The sequence below is a fragment of the Euleptes europaea genome, chromosome 1 (assembly GCF_029931775.1).
Source record: "Euleptes europaea isolate rEulEur1 chromosome 1, rEulEur1.hap1, whole genome shotgun sequence".
NCBI classification, from domain to species: domain Eukaryota; kingdom Metazoa; phylum Chordata; class Lepidosauria; order Squamata; family Sphaerodactylidae; genus Euleptes; species Euleptes europaea.
The window spans coordinates 86,600,175-86,612,806 of record NC_079312.1 but is presented as its reverse complement, the minus strand read 5'-3'; the positions used below and the strand labels follow the sequence as shown (position 1 = coordinate 86,612,806).

Sequence of the window (12,632 nt, the reverse complement as noted above, 5' to 3'; positions counted from 1 at the left end):
AAGACTAAGAAACAAGGAAAATAAAGTGAACCTCAAATTGAACATTTTATATCTCAAAGTTTTACTGCAGTCTCTTTCTCATGAATCTTGTTTAAAAGTACTGAATATTTGGAGCTGACGCTGTCATCAATAAAGAGACTCGGGAGTTTAAATGTAAAGGCTGTTTCCAGCAAAAGTCTTGCTTCAAAATTCAATTCCCTGCTAAGTTATTCTGCTGGCCTGAGACAATATCGAAAAGCCTTCTTTTGCCTGTAGCTAGGGTTGCCAACTTTGGATTGGGAAATTCCTGTAGATTTGGTGGCAGAGCCTCGGGACAGTGGAGGGGAAGAAGCTCAGCAGGGATGTGATGCCATGCAGTCTGCCCTCAGAAGCTGCCATTCCCTCCAGGGGAACTGATCTCTCTAGTCTGGAGATCAGTTGTAATTCCAGGATGACTCCAGGCCCCCACCTGGAGGTTGGCAACCTGAGCCTTATCTCCTGCCCTCAGATTTTGTTTGCTAGGAGACTTTTAGGCCAATAAAAGCAGCTATGCAGGCCTGTATGAAGAACACCATAATCAAGTGTGTACGGCCTCGTGTTGTACAGCTATAACCTTCAATTTTTTGAGAGCAATACGTGAGGCATTACTAAATACTTTTGGTGAACTGGTCACTTGTCTGTGAACAGAATCAGACAACCGGGAACCACACATTAGCCACAGAATTGTGTGGTCTGTAAGGAGATGGGAGCCTATTTTCTCTTAGTATGGGGTTTATTTGTTGATTTGATTTTTATGCCTCCTTTACTCCAAGGAGCTCCGGACAGATGACAATCCTCTCCGCCATTTTGGTGAGCCAGGTTTGGTGGGATATACTGGGTAGTCCTTAGTCACCCAATAAGATTCCAGATTTCAGCCCAGGTCTCTCTGCCCTTAGTTTGACCCTCCGAGCACTGAACAACATTACCACTATTCCTTCTGAAGCATCAAAGGCCATGCTAATGCTGGACTTTAATATGGAACACTATAGATTGCCACTCCAGATGTCCCCACTTACAGATGTCCCCACTTAGCAAGCTTTTTAGTGGTTACCGCTTTGTAGCTTGATAATCTGATTCCACTCTATGGAAGGGATGGATTCCTCATGCCCACACAATGGCTGGACTAGGCTCACTATTGAAAAATTAAATGTAAATGACTTTCTTCTATAAGGGCTTGGGGAAAATGTCCTCCCTTAAAAAAATTATACTGTTGTGAGTATTGCAGTCCTCACCTTGGACATGTATTTGAAATGAATCTCCATACATTCAGGCACACATTTAGGCTTCCAAGATGGTGTTTCATATACAGTTTATAGATGGGAATTATCCCTGTTTGGATAGTTGGGAAGTTTCAGTTTTAAAAAATCTCTTCTTGCTGTTAATTTAAGGCTTTAAAGACTGAGAATAATTTCAACCACTATTAGTTGAAAAAACTGGCCATGCAAACTTTCCCTTTTATGGGGTGGATAGGGAAAGGAGAGATTCCTATGAAGCAGTGGCACCTAAATTCCCCTGTATTCCTGGATACAGAAATACATATGACTCTATGGACATGCCTTTAGGTGAAAGTGTACTTCATTCACACATGTTACTTTGCACACCAAAGGACGATTCTTTCTGAAGGAAAGCAAGCTAATTGCAAAATGACCTTCAGGAACAGACAAACTGGGAACTCCATAGAAAAGCCGCTCAAACCCTCCATCTAGAACACTTTGCACTCCATTTCCTGTGTTTGGCATACCTCATGGTTTTTCAGATCAACCACTTTATTCAGTGACAGCTTGGAAGACAAATATATGACAAGTAAATTAAAATGGTAGATGTGCCCCCCTTCTCTCTCTCTTTCTTTCTGTTTGCCTCTTTCTCTCATCTTGCTAGGCTGCCTGACAAATTCGTCCACCAAGACTTCAGTGAAGGGGGTTAAAGCTGAAAACAAAGCCTTGGATCCTAAATTGCCATCCTATGCACCACAGCATTTCCCACGAGGGGTGGGAAAGTTTTGCCAATTTTCCTGCCCACTGCAGACACCTGCTTCCTCCCTAGGGCTGCTAACCTCCAGGAGGTGGCAGATCTCCTGCTATTACAACTGATCTCCAGCCAATAGAGATCAGTTCACCTGGAGAAAATGGCCGCTTTGGCAATGGGACTCTATGGCATTGAAGTCCCTCCCCAAACCCCGCCCTCCTCAGGCTCCCCCTCAAAAACCTCCTGCCAGTGGCAAAGAGGGACCTAGTGTCAGCGAGGGCAACCCAATTCCTCCCCCACACACACACTGATCCTGAGGCTGCACTGACCCATAAGAACACAGTTTCGTGGTGGGAGGCACAGGAGGCTGCAATGGGAGGAAGGCAACAGAGGAGTGGCCCTCTGCTTACATTGCTTAGGATCCAGGTTATCCCCAGGCAGGAACATCCACAAAGCAATGAAAGACTCGTGAATTAATGCTTTCACACATGGTTCAAATTGCTCAGCCCTGCAAATGTGAAAACTACATTTGTTGCCAACAGTGCATGCAGTAATTCTTCCACGTTCTGTCCCACATCTACATTTGACAAAATAGTGCTTCAAATGTGCGTTTAAGTCTTGCAGGTTCAAATTTCCACCAACAGGAAAAAAAACTGGATGGGAAACTTGTGCATTTGAAAAATTATAGCACACAAATTGCTGTGCAGGCTTCCTAGCAGTCAAGCTAACTGTACTTGGTAATTGCTACCCATAGAGAAGCCTGTGTAGACATGGCAGAAAGCTCTACAACATTAGCTGATTTCTAGGGCAAGTGCCTGTGGAGAATGTTAGATATGCCACGTGCTTAGAGATGGGATAGTTAAAGAGGTGGCAGGAAAATTACAGGCTAACTACTGTGGGATAGCTGAGTATTTATAGACCCAAAGCCTTCTTTATTGAACCCTGAAGTCAGGGCTGTTTATTCAAGTTGTAGCACACACCCCCTCCCATTTGCTTTAGAACTCCTCGTTTGAATCCATACTCATGCAAACATCCATTTATTTTAAAAATTTAAAAACAAAACAATGTACAGACAAGCTTTAAGTGTTGCCTAGCAATATTAAGGGAAGCAAGCAGAGATGTATTTATGCGCAAACTAAGTAAACTACAGTTTGGGGGCTCTAAATATTTTTTAAAAACTAAATTTCAGTGTTAGAATTGGCTACAATATCATGTCATGAAAATGGGCTCTGAGAGAACGTGCTGTCTGAAGGAGCTGTTTCTCTGACCTTTTTCTCTTAAATGTCATTTTTGCTGAATAGAGCTCCTGCCAACTTCTCTCAATCCTTGGTAGACAATCCCTCCCCCTCTCTGAGTTATACTCTTTCCAACTTGCTGGGAAGCTAAGACATGTGCGACTGCTTAATTTTGTTACAGAAAGGATCTGGCTAAGCTGCGAACCTAGGCTGGATTCCAGCAACATAAATTTGGATGAGTTCTCCGTCTCTTCCTGAGGAAGGGTTGGGCCAATTACTGAAACATGCCTTTAAGAATTAAAGGCCATTGAAAGGAACACCCAGAGAACCAAAGCCCAAGGAAGCATTAATCAGCCAAGTGTCTACTTCTCAGCAGTTGGGTTTAAAATATAATAGAAATGTTGAGGGTGAGATTTCAACAGCTTGAGTTACAACAGAACGGAAAGCAAGAAGCAATTTTATATTCCACTACCTCCAGGCTAACACATTTGCTTATTGAAGTGTTTTTCCTCTACATTTTCAGTATTGTTTCATTAGCAACACTTAATACTCTTGGAGTACACTGTAGACCAGTTTATCAGAATCAGTCAAAAGGTGTTTGAGTACCATTTCAGCCTTAGCCCAATACTCTCACAATCACAATGGAAGACTATAAACAAACCCATATTGTAGATGTACCTGACCAAAGAGATAGAGCAGGATAGTTTTGCCTTTTTAAGTCCCTCTCCCTTTTTAATAAAAAATCAGACAAATTGTATTCCAATGCAGTTGAGGTTGAGTACACAAACTCAACATGGTTTTTAAAGGCCTTGGAAAATGGATTACAAAATGGCAGGATATGGCTATAAATAAAGGAGGATGCCTTGCTAGCATTCACCTGTTTATCAAAAATAAACATGGCTAGCTGAGCTCTCCTGTGCGGAAGTTGTACAATGCCAGGTACATAGCTTTCAGAGGAAAAAAGCACAACAAAGCCTAGTCAGTGTCATTCAGCACTGCGGTCAACTTTGAAATCACTGTATGGGACAGTATGGAGCCAAATGTGGTGGCAGGGGCAGAGCCTATATTGCCAAGATATCCACTGCTTACTGGGCAGCGCTGCTCACATTGCCTAGATTGACTGCTACTCCAACTATTGCTGCTGTTGTCATCTTGGAGAAGGAAGAGGCTGAAGCTAAGAGGAAAGGAGGAAGTATTGAAGGAAGACGCTGGAAAGAGGAGTAAGGGAAAGGGAGGAGTGAAGCAAGGAATGTGAGGAAAAAGAGCAGCAGGAAAGAGAAAATGGGAGGGTGATAGGGTTACTAGCTCCAGGTTGGGAAACACCTGGAGATTTTGGGGCAGAGCCTGAGGAGGGCGGGGTATGGGAAGGGGAGGGACTTCAATGCTATAGAGTCCAATTGCCAAGGCAGCCAGGTGAACTAATCTCTATCTGCTGAAGATCGGTTGTAATAGTGGGAGATCTAAAGCTATTACCTGAAGGTTGGCAACCCTAGAGGGTGAGGATATACAACAAGAGTTCAAGAAGGACAGAAGTGTGTGTGTGTGGGTAAGGAAACATAAGGCATAGGAACAAAGTAGGACTGGGAGGAAGGATGCTGGAACTCTTTCCCAAAATGTTTGTTTGCTTGTTTGTTTACAACCCCAACCGGTTCATATATTCTGTAGGCCTGCATATTCAGTTCAATAGATTCCTAGGCCAAGTACTTAATGCATAAGCATAGAAAGCTATACATTGTATGTAGGTATGGTTGCCAGTTCTGATTTTGGAAGTTCTTGGGAAATTTGGGGGTGGTGCCTGGGGGGGGGGGCAGAGTTTGGGGTGGAGAGGGAGCACAGCGGGAACGTGATGCCATAGAAGCTGCTGTCCAAAGTTCTTTCTTATCTCTGTAGTCTGGAGATCAGCTATCATTCAAGGACAACTCCAGACCGCAACTGGAGGTTGGCAAACCTATATTTAAAGATAACTTGAGCCCACTGAAACAAAGACAGGATGAAAATTTAATATATTTCATAAATATTGGTGAAATGCACGCTTATTGTTAAACAAATAGGATAGTGCTTGAATCCCTCTAAAGTGTTTAGGATAGCTTTTAGGATAGCTCTTGAATCCCTCTAAAGCATAACCATGACTGATAACAGTTGACGTGTACATTTTAGCATGACTGTTGTGGTGCTTTTTGGATATCTTACTGATTAATTAGTATCACATATGAATGCACATGTGAACACACATACATACACTCACCTTGCAGGGAATGGTTTGGAGATTATTTTTTATAGAATTTTGTGCAACCCCTAAATACTAGTTGGTTTAGCCCAGTAGGGGAGGAGTCAGTGTATAGAGCTTAGCAGCAAGGCAAGAGTCAAGTCGCTGGGTTAGGTTAAAGCACATGAAGGTTTATGCTGAAAAGTAATTGAGGAATGTATCTGGCTTGGGAAGTGTTTCATGTCTGCATTACTTTGTTTCCCTTTACTGCCACATCATAGTGGTAGCATGGTGTAGTGGTTAAAAGTGGCAGACTCTAATTGGCAGCCCTCAATATTTGAGGCAAACCATGTAACACAACTTTTCTTGTGGGTAATCTGGTGAGCTGGAGAGTCTCAACACCACCAGCAGTTGCTATCAGGAACATTCTTCAGTAACACAGATACAAACACAGTTGTTGGAAATGGGGAATCCATGCAACACATTATGCCCCTACCATAGAGGAATGATTTCACTGAAACTATTTTAGTTAACCTCCATATGACAGATTTGACAAACATGTGGAAAAGACACCTTTATGAGGTGGGATGTCTGCCTGTATAAGGAAAGACCACATGTTTTGCCCCTTAGACCCTGAGCTCTGAATGGGATTGGGGCTACGGATGCCAGGCCAAGCCTGGTAACTGTTGGGAGTTCTGGTTGCAGGGACCTGGGGGGTTGCCAGTGTCATGATAATGTCACTTCCAGTGAAAATCTGGAAGTGATGGGGTTCTTCTAGCAATCGTTGGAAACTACGGTAAAACCAATGTAGTTTTCAGCCATTCCTAGAGCTACCCATGGTCACTTCTCGGTTTTCCCCAGAAAACGCCAGGTGGCACTATGTTTTTATTAATTCCCCCACTGCCACTTGGACTGGACAACTGGAACTCGGTGTGGGGGATTCCCCACCCTAACTGGGGGCTTGGCAGCCCAAATCAGGGTGAACTGGCCATATAACTTACAGTTCCCAGTGGGCCACTGCCTTAGAAAGCCCCTGCAGACAGGAATAAATATAACGTCTTTCAGTGTGTGTTCTATGGGACTAATTAAGAAACAGAACTTGCAAGACAGATTAATTTAAAATATTATTTTCTTTAACTCTACCTTTCTACCTTCAGAACAATGCAACAAACACTGATATAGCTAACACATAAATATAACAGGAAATTGTAATTGATAGTCTCTCCAAGATCAATTAAACAACTGATTTCTTGCTTGGAAAACGTTGTGTTGCGTCCAACTTCTCCTCTAGTCCACCAAGGTGCCGGATTCTTCTCATTTACTTCTCTTTCAAAGAGGTTCAGGTCCAGCTAATTTAACAATACAGTAAACAAACTGCAGTTTGCAGCTTGAAAGACAAACCTCTGCGATAACAATATAATCGCAATAGTAATACCAGCTATACTAAATTTAATCTCCCCTTTACTAATCAACTTTCACACTATTATGTATCGTGGGAAACACCAAGAGGCCAGAGGCGCAGTTAACAGCTAACTCCTTTATTAACAGTAACTGACTGAACTTAGAATTCCGGCTCCCCGCCCGCTTATATACTGGCAGAGTGCCCGCCTTCTTTCTCCCCCCCCCCCTCGTGATTGGGCGGCTCAACGGCGGGCCGACAGGCTCTTGCTTAGTATTCCATTTCTTCCTGCTTACTACAACATCATATTCAACCAATCCATAACACACACACAGAGGGCACTTTTCACACATGCTGAATAATACACTTTCAATCCACTTTCAATCCACTTTAACGATCGTTTGCAAGTGAATTTTGCCGTTTCACGCAGTAAAATCCAGCTGCAAAGTGGATTGAAAGTGCATTATTCAGCATGTGTGAAAGCACCCAGAGTTTTCCAATTACCCCATGCAAGGTGATAGGGGCTCAGAAAATCTTAATACCTAACCCAGCGACTTGACTCTTGCCTTGCTGCTAAGCTCCATACGCTGACTCCTCCCCTACTGGGCTAAATCAACTAGTACTTAGGGGTTGCACAAGCACAGCCAAGACCCAGTAGCTCTGCCACCACTGCTGGGACCCCTCAGTTTAGACCTTGCAAGCCTACAACAGATGTCACCTAATTCTTTGGCATTTCCTGTACCATGACTTTTGGCAGTTCAGGAGAAGGTAATGAGTAAGCGGACACCCCTTGTGGGTACCACTACCTGGATCTAAGGGCTGAACACAGATCCGACCCTTGGAAGTCACCATTTTAAAGCCAAATAAGGTCTCTTAAAAATGACTTGAGGGCCTGATCCTGACTGGGACCACAACACATCAGGATGAGATACTCTCGTCTCCTCCACATCTTTTCAAGTGCCGAAATTAGGTTTCCCAGGTCCCTCTTCATCACTAGTGGGATATTTTTTGGGGGCGGAGCTTGAGAAGGGTTGGGTTTCGGACTTCAATATCATAGAGTCCAATTGACAAAGCGGTCATTTTCTGTAGGTGACCTGATCTCTATTGCCTGGAGATCAGTTATAATAGCAGGAGATCTCCAGCTAGTACCTGGAGGTTGGCAACCCTAGCCAATATGGTCAGGGGGGGATGCAGCAATTTTGGCAACTGAAAAAGCACACAGGGAGACAAGTGTGCCTTATCCTGCCACATTGTGGGCCTGATCAGGATCAGGCCTTCATGGCATTTTAAAATCACCTCATTAGGCTTTAAAATGGGAGCAGCGTCCACAGGTCAGACCCAGGTACATCATCACATCTAGTTTGGCCCTAAGCAGCCCCTGCAGCACTAGCCTGTAGCACCAGAGGAGCTATTCAGCCTAGATGGCTCTTCTTGGGCCATGTTGACTAACCAGTCCACCCCTGAATAGGATAGATGTGTTCTTCAAGTGTCCAACATATAGAAACAAGGAATTAGTCTGTTGGGGTCATGAGGAATAGATGTATAGTGCTTTATGTCAAAATGTCCTTGCAGCCCACCATGACTTGAAAGCTGCAGCGCTGGGCCTCCATTTCAGAGTGTGAATATTGGAGAAACAACTCAATTTGTCCTGCATTGCCAACCCCAACTTAAGGAATTAGTAAAACAATGGATAAATGGCACAGTTCTGTGGTTCTAGAAAAGATGCAATATTAAGACACATCTGCCCATTCACAAAAACACTCCCCTTGCAATGTCTATCAGACAATCTGCCTGTTTACTAGAGTAGCTGGTATATGGGATACTCGTGCTCATACATATCTCTGGAAATGTGGTTGATGTGTTCTTGTCTGTTTTAAGGTCCAGCTATCCTTTTTACTCATTCCAATGGTTGTAGCTGAAATGACTGAATCACGTAACAAATATACAAACCCTCATTCAGCTTTACTGGCAATAGGAGATAGATCATCCTTTTGGGGGCCCATGAGACAATGTCAATTGTTGAGGGGGCGTGTGTGTCAAATTTTGTTGTTGTGGCCTTTGGCCTGCAGTTTGGAGGAAACTTGTGGGTTAAGAATACAACAAATAAATAATATACACTGGCTAGTGACACAAGCCAAAAGCTTTTAAGAAAGGAAAGAATAAGCCATCAGTTTCCCCACCACTACCAAAATGCCCACCTTGCTCCTGTTCTTCCTTGCTATTCACAGAAATCCCTGTGGTGGAAGGAGTAAAATGTTTGTGTGGGTAGCCATTAGTAAGTGGGAACCTCACAGATGTTAACATCTTCACGGATTCCTTTTATTGAAGGGCAACATTTTCACAGGCAATTTACAAAACACTGGCTTAATGTCATAGTTATGCTTCTGAGATTTTTTCCTCTCCGTCTTGAGTTCTAAAGCCCTTTCTGATTAATTCTCCTTAGTTATGTAAACTTTCACACTGATGTCAGGCCGTTTAATATTCTGAACTTACCAGGAAATGGTACTAACAAGGAGGTCAGGTGTCTGGCCCACATCGCCCACAGAGGAATTAATTTCTGGGAAAGGAACTGAGAGGTCCTGCTCTCTGGGCCATGCTTCCTCTTACCATTTCCATTTGACTCTGTCAAATATATCTAGTTGTACTTTCAGATTGAAGGGACAGACTGATAACCTCATCTTTGTTCCCCTTACAGGAAAGAAGAGTGTCCCTCCCTGCTTCCCCAACGTGGATTCCACAACTGGCCCGACAGCCTAACAGTTTAGATGGTTGGATGAGCCCAGCCCAAACACCAGAACCTGAGGAAGGACACATGGAGGCCTTTCAAGCAGCCATTGCCATGACCCCACCTCCTATGTCTCCCTCATGGAGTGAAAGGTCTCTGTCCCCATTTCGGCAGGAGACAGATCCCAAGTCTAGCCGTCAGATGCAAGTAATGCTGGCCAGAAACATCATTAATGCTGCCAGGAGGAAGAGCTCTTCTCCTAAGGCCACAGGAATAGACAGCTTCAGGCCTTTCACTCCCCCTGCCTCTTCTGCCAATGTGTCATACTCAGGCGGCAGTCCCAAGAACCCAAGTGCTTATACCTCAAGCCCACTGCAATCTCCCAAGCCAACAAGAATGGAAGGATACACACATGTCTCCCTCCCCGTCACATCCGCTGCACCACCACAAGTCCGTGCATCATCAAACAATAGCCCCAGATTAATGGGCAGCCATTCCCCCATTTATAAAAGCCCACTACAATCTCCAAAAGCGGTGCGGATGAATGGGAACAAGTACTTCACATTGCCTGCCAGCAGTGGGGCATCAGTGTTCAATTCAGCATCCAGTAACGGACCAAGAACAATGGGCAACCATTCTATGACCTACAGGGATCCAGCACCATCTCCCAAACCCTCAATCATGGATACTCACAGGATCTTCACACCACCAGCAAGTGCAACCAGAAAATCATCATGTACTAGTCCTAAGAATCTGGACAACTGTTCCCCAACCATCAAAAGTCCCTTGCCGTCTCCCATGATGGGAGCACATTATCCAGTGAAGCGCTATACCACTAGTTCACCTACCAACTCAGATGTGTCCATTGACTCTGAAGACTCTGGGATCAAGTCACCTAGTATCCGCAGCTTCAACATTTGTCCCCGCGGCTGGAATGGAAGCTTGAGGCTGAAGCGAGGTAGCTTGCCTGCAGAAGCACCCTGTACCTCCTAAACTTGGGATAAGAGAAGTTAGCTGGGAAATAGATGAGATCTGTTATTAAATATTTCTATAGCACTACAACTACCAAATCCTACCAATCTTGTTAAGTATCAAGAAGAAGGAGATGGTGCTGTCAAAACCAGATGTAATTTTTCTTCTCAACTCTTTCTGGGGGTTTTCAGTATAGGGTAGAACTTGTTCATTTGAGAGAATAACTTAGGGAAGAGGTGCCCTAAAGTGAGGCTAATGTGACTTACTCTACCCCAAAGCACCAGAGTCCAGGAGGATCCCTTTCGTTTCCTCCCATCATATATTTGTATGTGCATTTGGCTTTCACAACTTTTGAGTCAGCCATCTCTGCTGGGCAAGATTCATCAGTGCCTTTCTTGTTCAAGGGAGGCTAACTTGACTTGGACTGCTTTTGTTCCCACTCTGAAATATCTGTTTGGAGTATGTCGAATATGGAACCTGCAAATTGTCCTTCCAGTGGAATAATTCCTAGTAAGATGTCAGTGAGCAAGCAGGAGAAGAGGCTCACCAATCTTGTTTCTGCCTTCTATTGTAATAGTTTTTCCTGCACTCTGATGACCCCTTGATTCAAGCCCACCTCTGTTGGCCTGAGGGGATGAGTAGAAAGCAGGGGAAAGGATCAAGAAGCCCACTCAGTTGCAATCCCTGCTGGCTGATCTATACGGCAAGGCCTGGCTTTACATAAATTCTAGAGGAAGACAGCTGTGGCATTCTCTTCGCTGGCCTTCAGGATCTGTAACAAACCAACAGTGAGAGTAAGAGCTGAGAGGGAGTACTGAACTGAGTCACAAAATGACAAATCAGAGATCTTTTACACACAAAGAATTCAAGTCCAGTTTTCGGAAAGTTACCAGGTCTCCAACAAAATCTAGAACTCTTCTGAATCAGAAATGATTATTAGCCAAGCATGTGGAGAGAACACGATACACGCCACATGTCCTCATACTGGGCTAACACTCCCAAATCAGTGTCTGGTAACCATCTTTTTTGTTATTAAAAAAAAGGCTTCCTCTCTAAAAGTAGCACCTATAAGTGGGTAGACACAGGATCTTCCTGTGTGCAGGGGTTTCTCTGTCTAGCATAGGCCAAAGTATGGATCAGTTAAAATGAGAAAGACCATAAACAACTTCCTGCTGAGCTACAGATTTTGTTAAGGTGTTAGGATGTGGACAGCGTTCTTATATTAAATGAAAGCTTATTAAGTGGTAAGCCTAGCTTTTTCCCCCCTCTCAGAACCATTATTTTATATTAGGGATGATTCCAGATGAGAGGTTTTTTTTCCCGTGGTGATCATGTTGCTAGTGCAATGGTTACTCAACTCACATTTGCAACAGAGAGTAATGGAAAAAGTAATCTTTTTTTTTTGCCCTTGTTAGCCATAGTTTCCTTTTCACACCAGATGCACCCCTCCATTGTTTTCATGCCACCATCATGATTCTCCACCCAGCTTTTTATTTTGCAGTGCAGGCATGCTGCTCAACTATAGCACAATACTGCACTTTTAAAAAAAGGAAATCACGCATTTGCATGGCGCTGCTCCAGAGTAATGTATGCTATGCTAAGTGCTGGAAGGTACGGGGTGAACCCATTGCAGTCATCTATATTGAAAAGACTAATTGGCCACCTACTGCTTGGAGGAAGGGGACAAGTTGTAATGTAGTAGCAGCATCACCCTGTGATGTCATGTGGAAACAAAAAAAAATGGAGAAAAACCTCCATGTGGAATCCGCCCAGGACAGCAAAACCCAAGACTTTCCTCCATGCTAGTAGAATAGTGTCTGAATTGTAAAGACTTTGTAAGGAATCTAGTGGATGAGAGAAATACAAAGACAAATTCCAAGTTAGGATCCTCCTGGGGCTAGGCTGGTTCCAGAAGAGTCTGGATACCACAATAGTGCCCCTTCTAGATGAGATGTTTCCACACAAACCCCTTGCCATGAGGATCACAAGCTATCAGGGTTTATAGCTGATTTACTGGTAATAGTGAAGAGCCTTTCTGGCATTTATAATGTGCTTAGGAAGGCCTACCACACACTAGAAACAAGGTTTTCTGACAGAGGAATTTGCCTATTG

General features: G+C 43.8%; 1 protein-coding gene across 1 annotated transcript in view; it reads left to right on the top strand.

Annotated features, from left to right (window-relative positions):
- SYNPO (synaptopodin) overlaps nt 1-10,609 on the top strand; it is a 58,572-nt gene extending 47,963 nt beyond the window's left edge. The window contains exon 3 of the mRNA XM_056859360.1: nt 9,519-10,609. Within this exon, the coding sequence (XP_056715338.1) occupies nt 9,519-10,541 (1,023 nt within the window). The 3' untranslated portion in view covers nt 10,542-10,609. The remainder of the gene's footprint in view (nt 1-9,518) is intronic.
- Nucleotides 10,610-12,632: the final 2,023 nt, after the last annotated feature.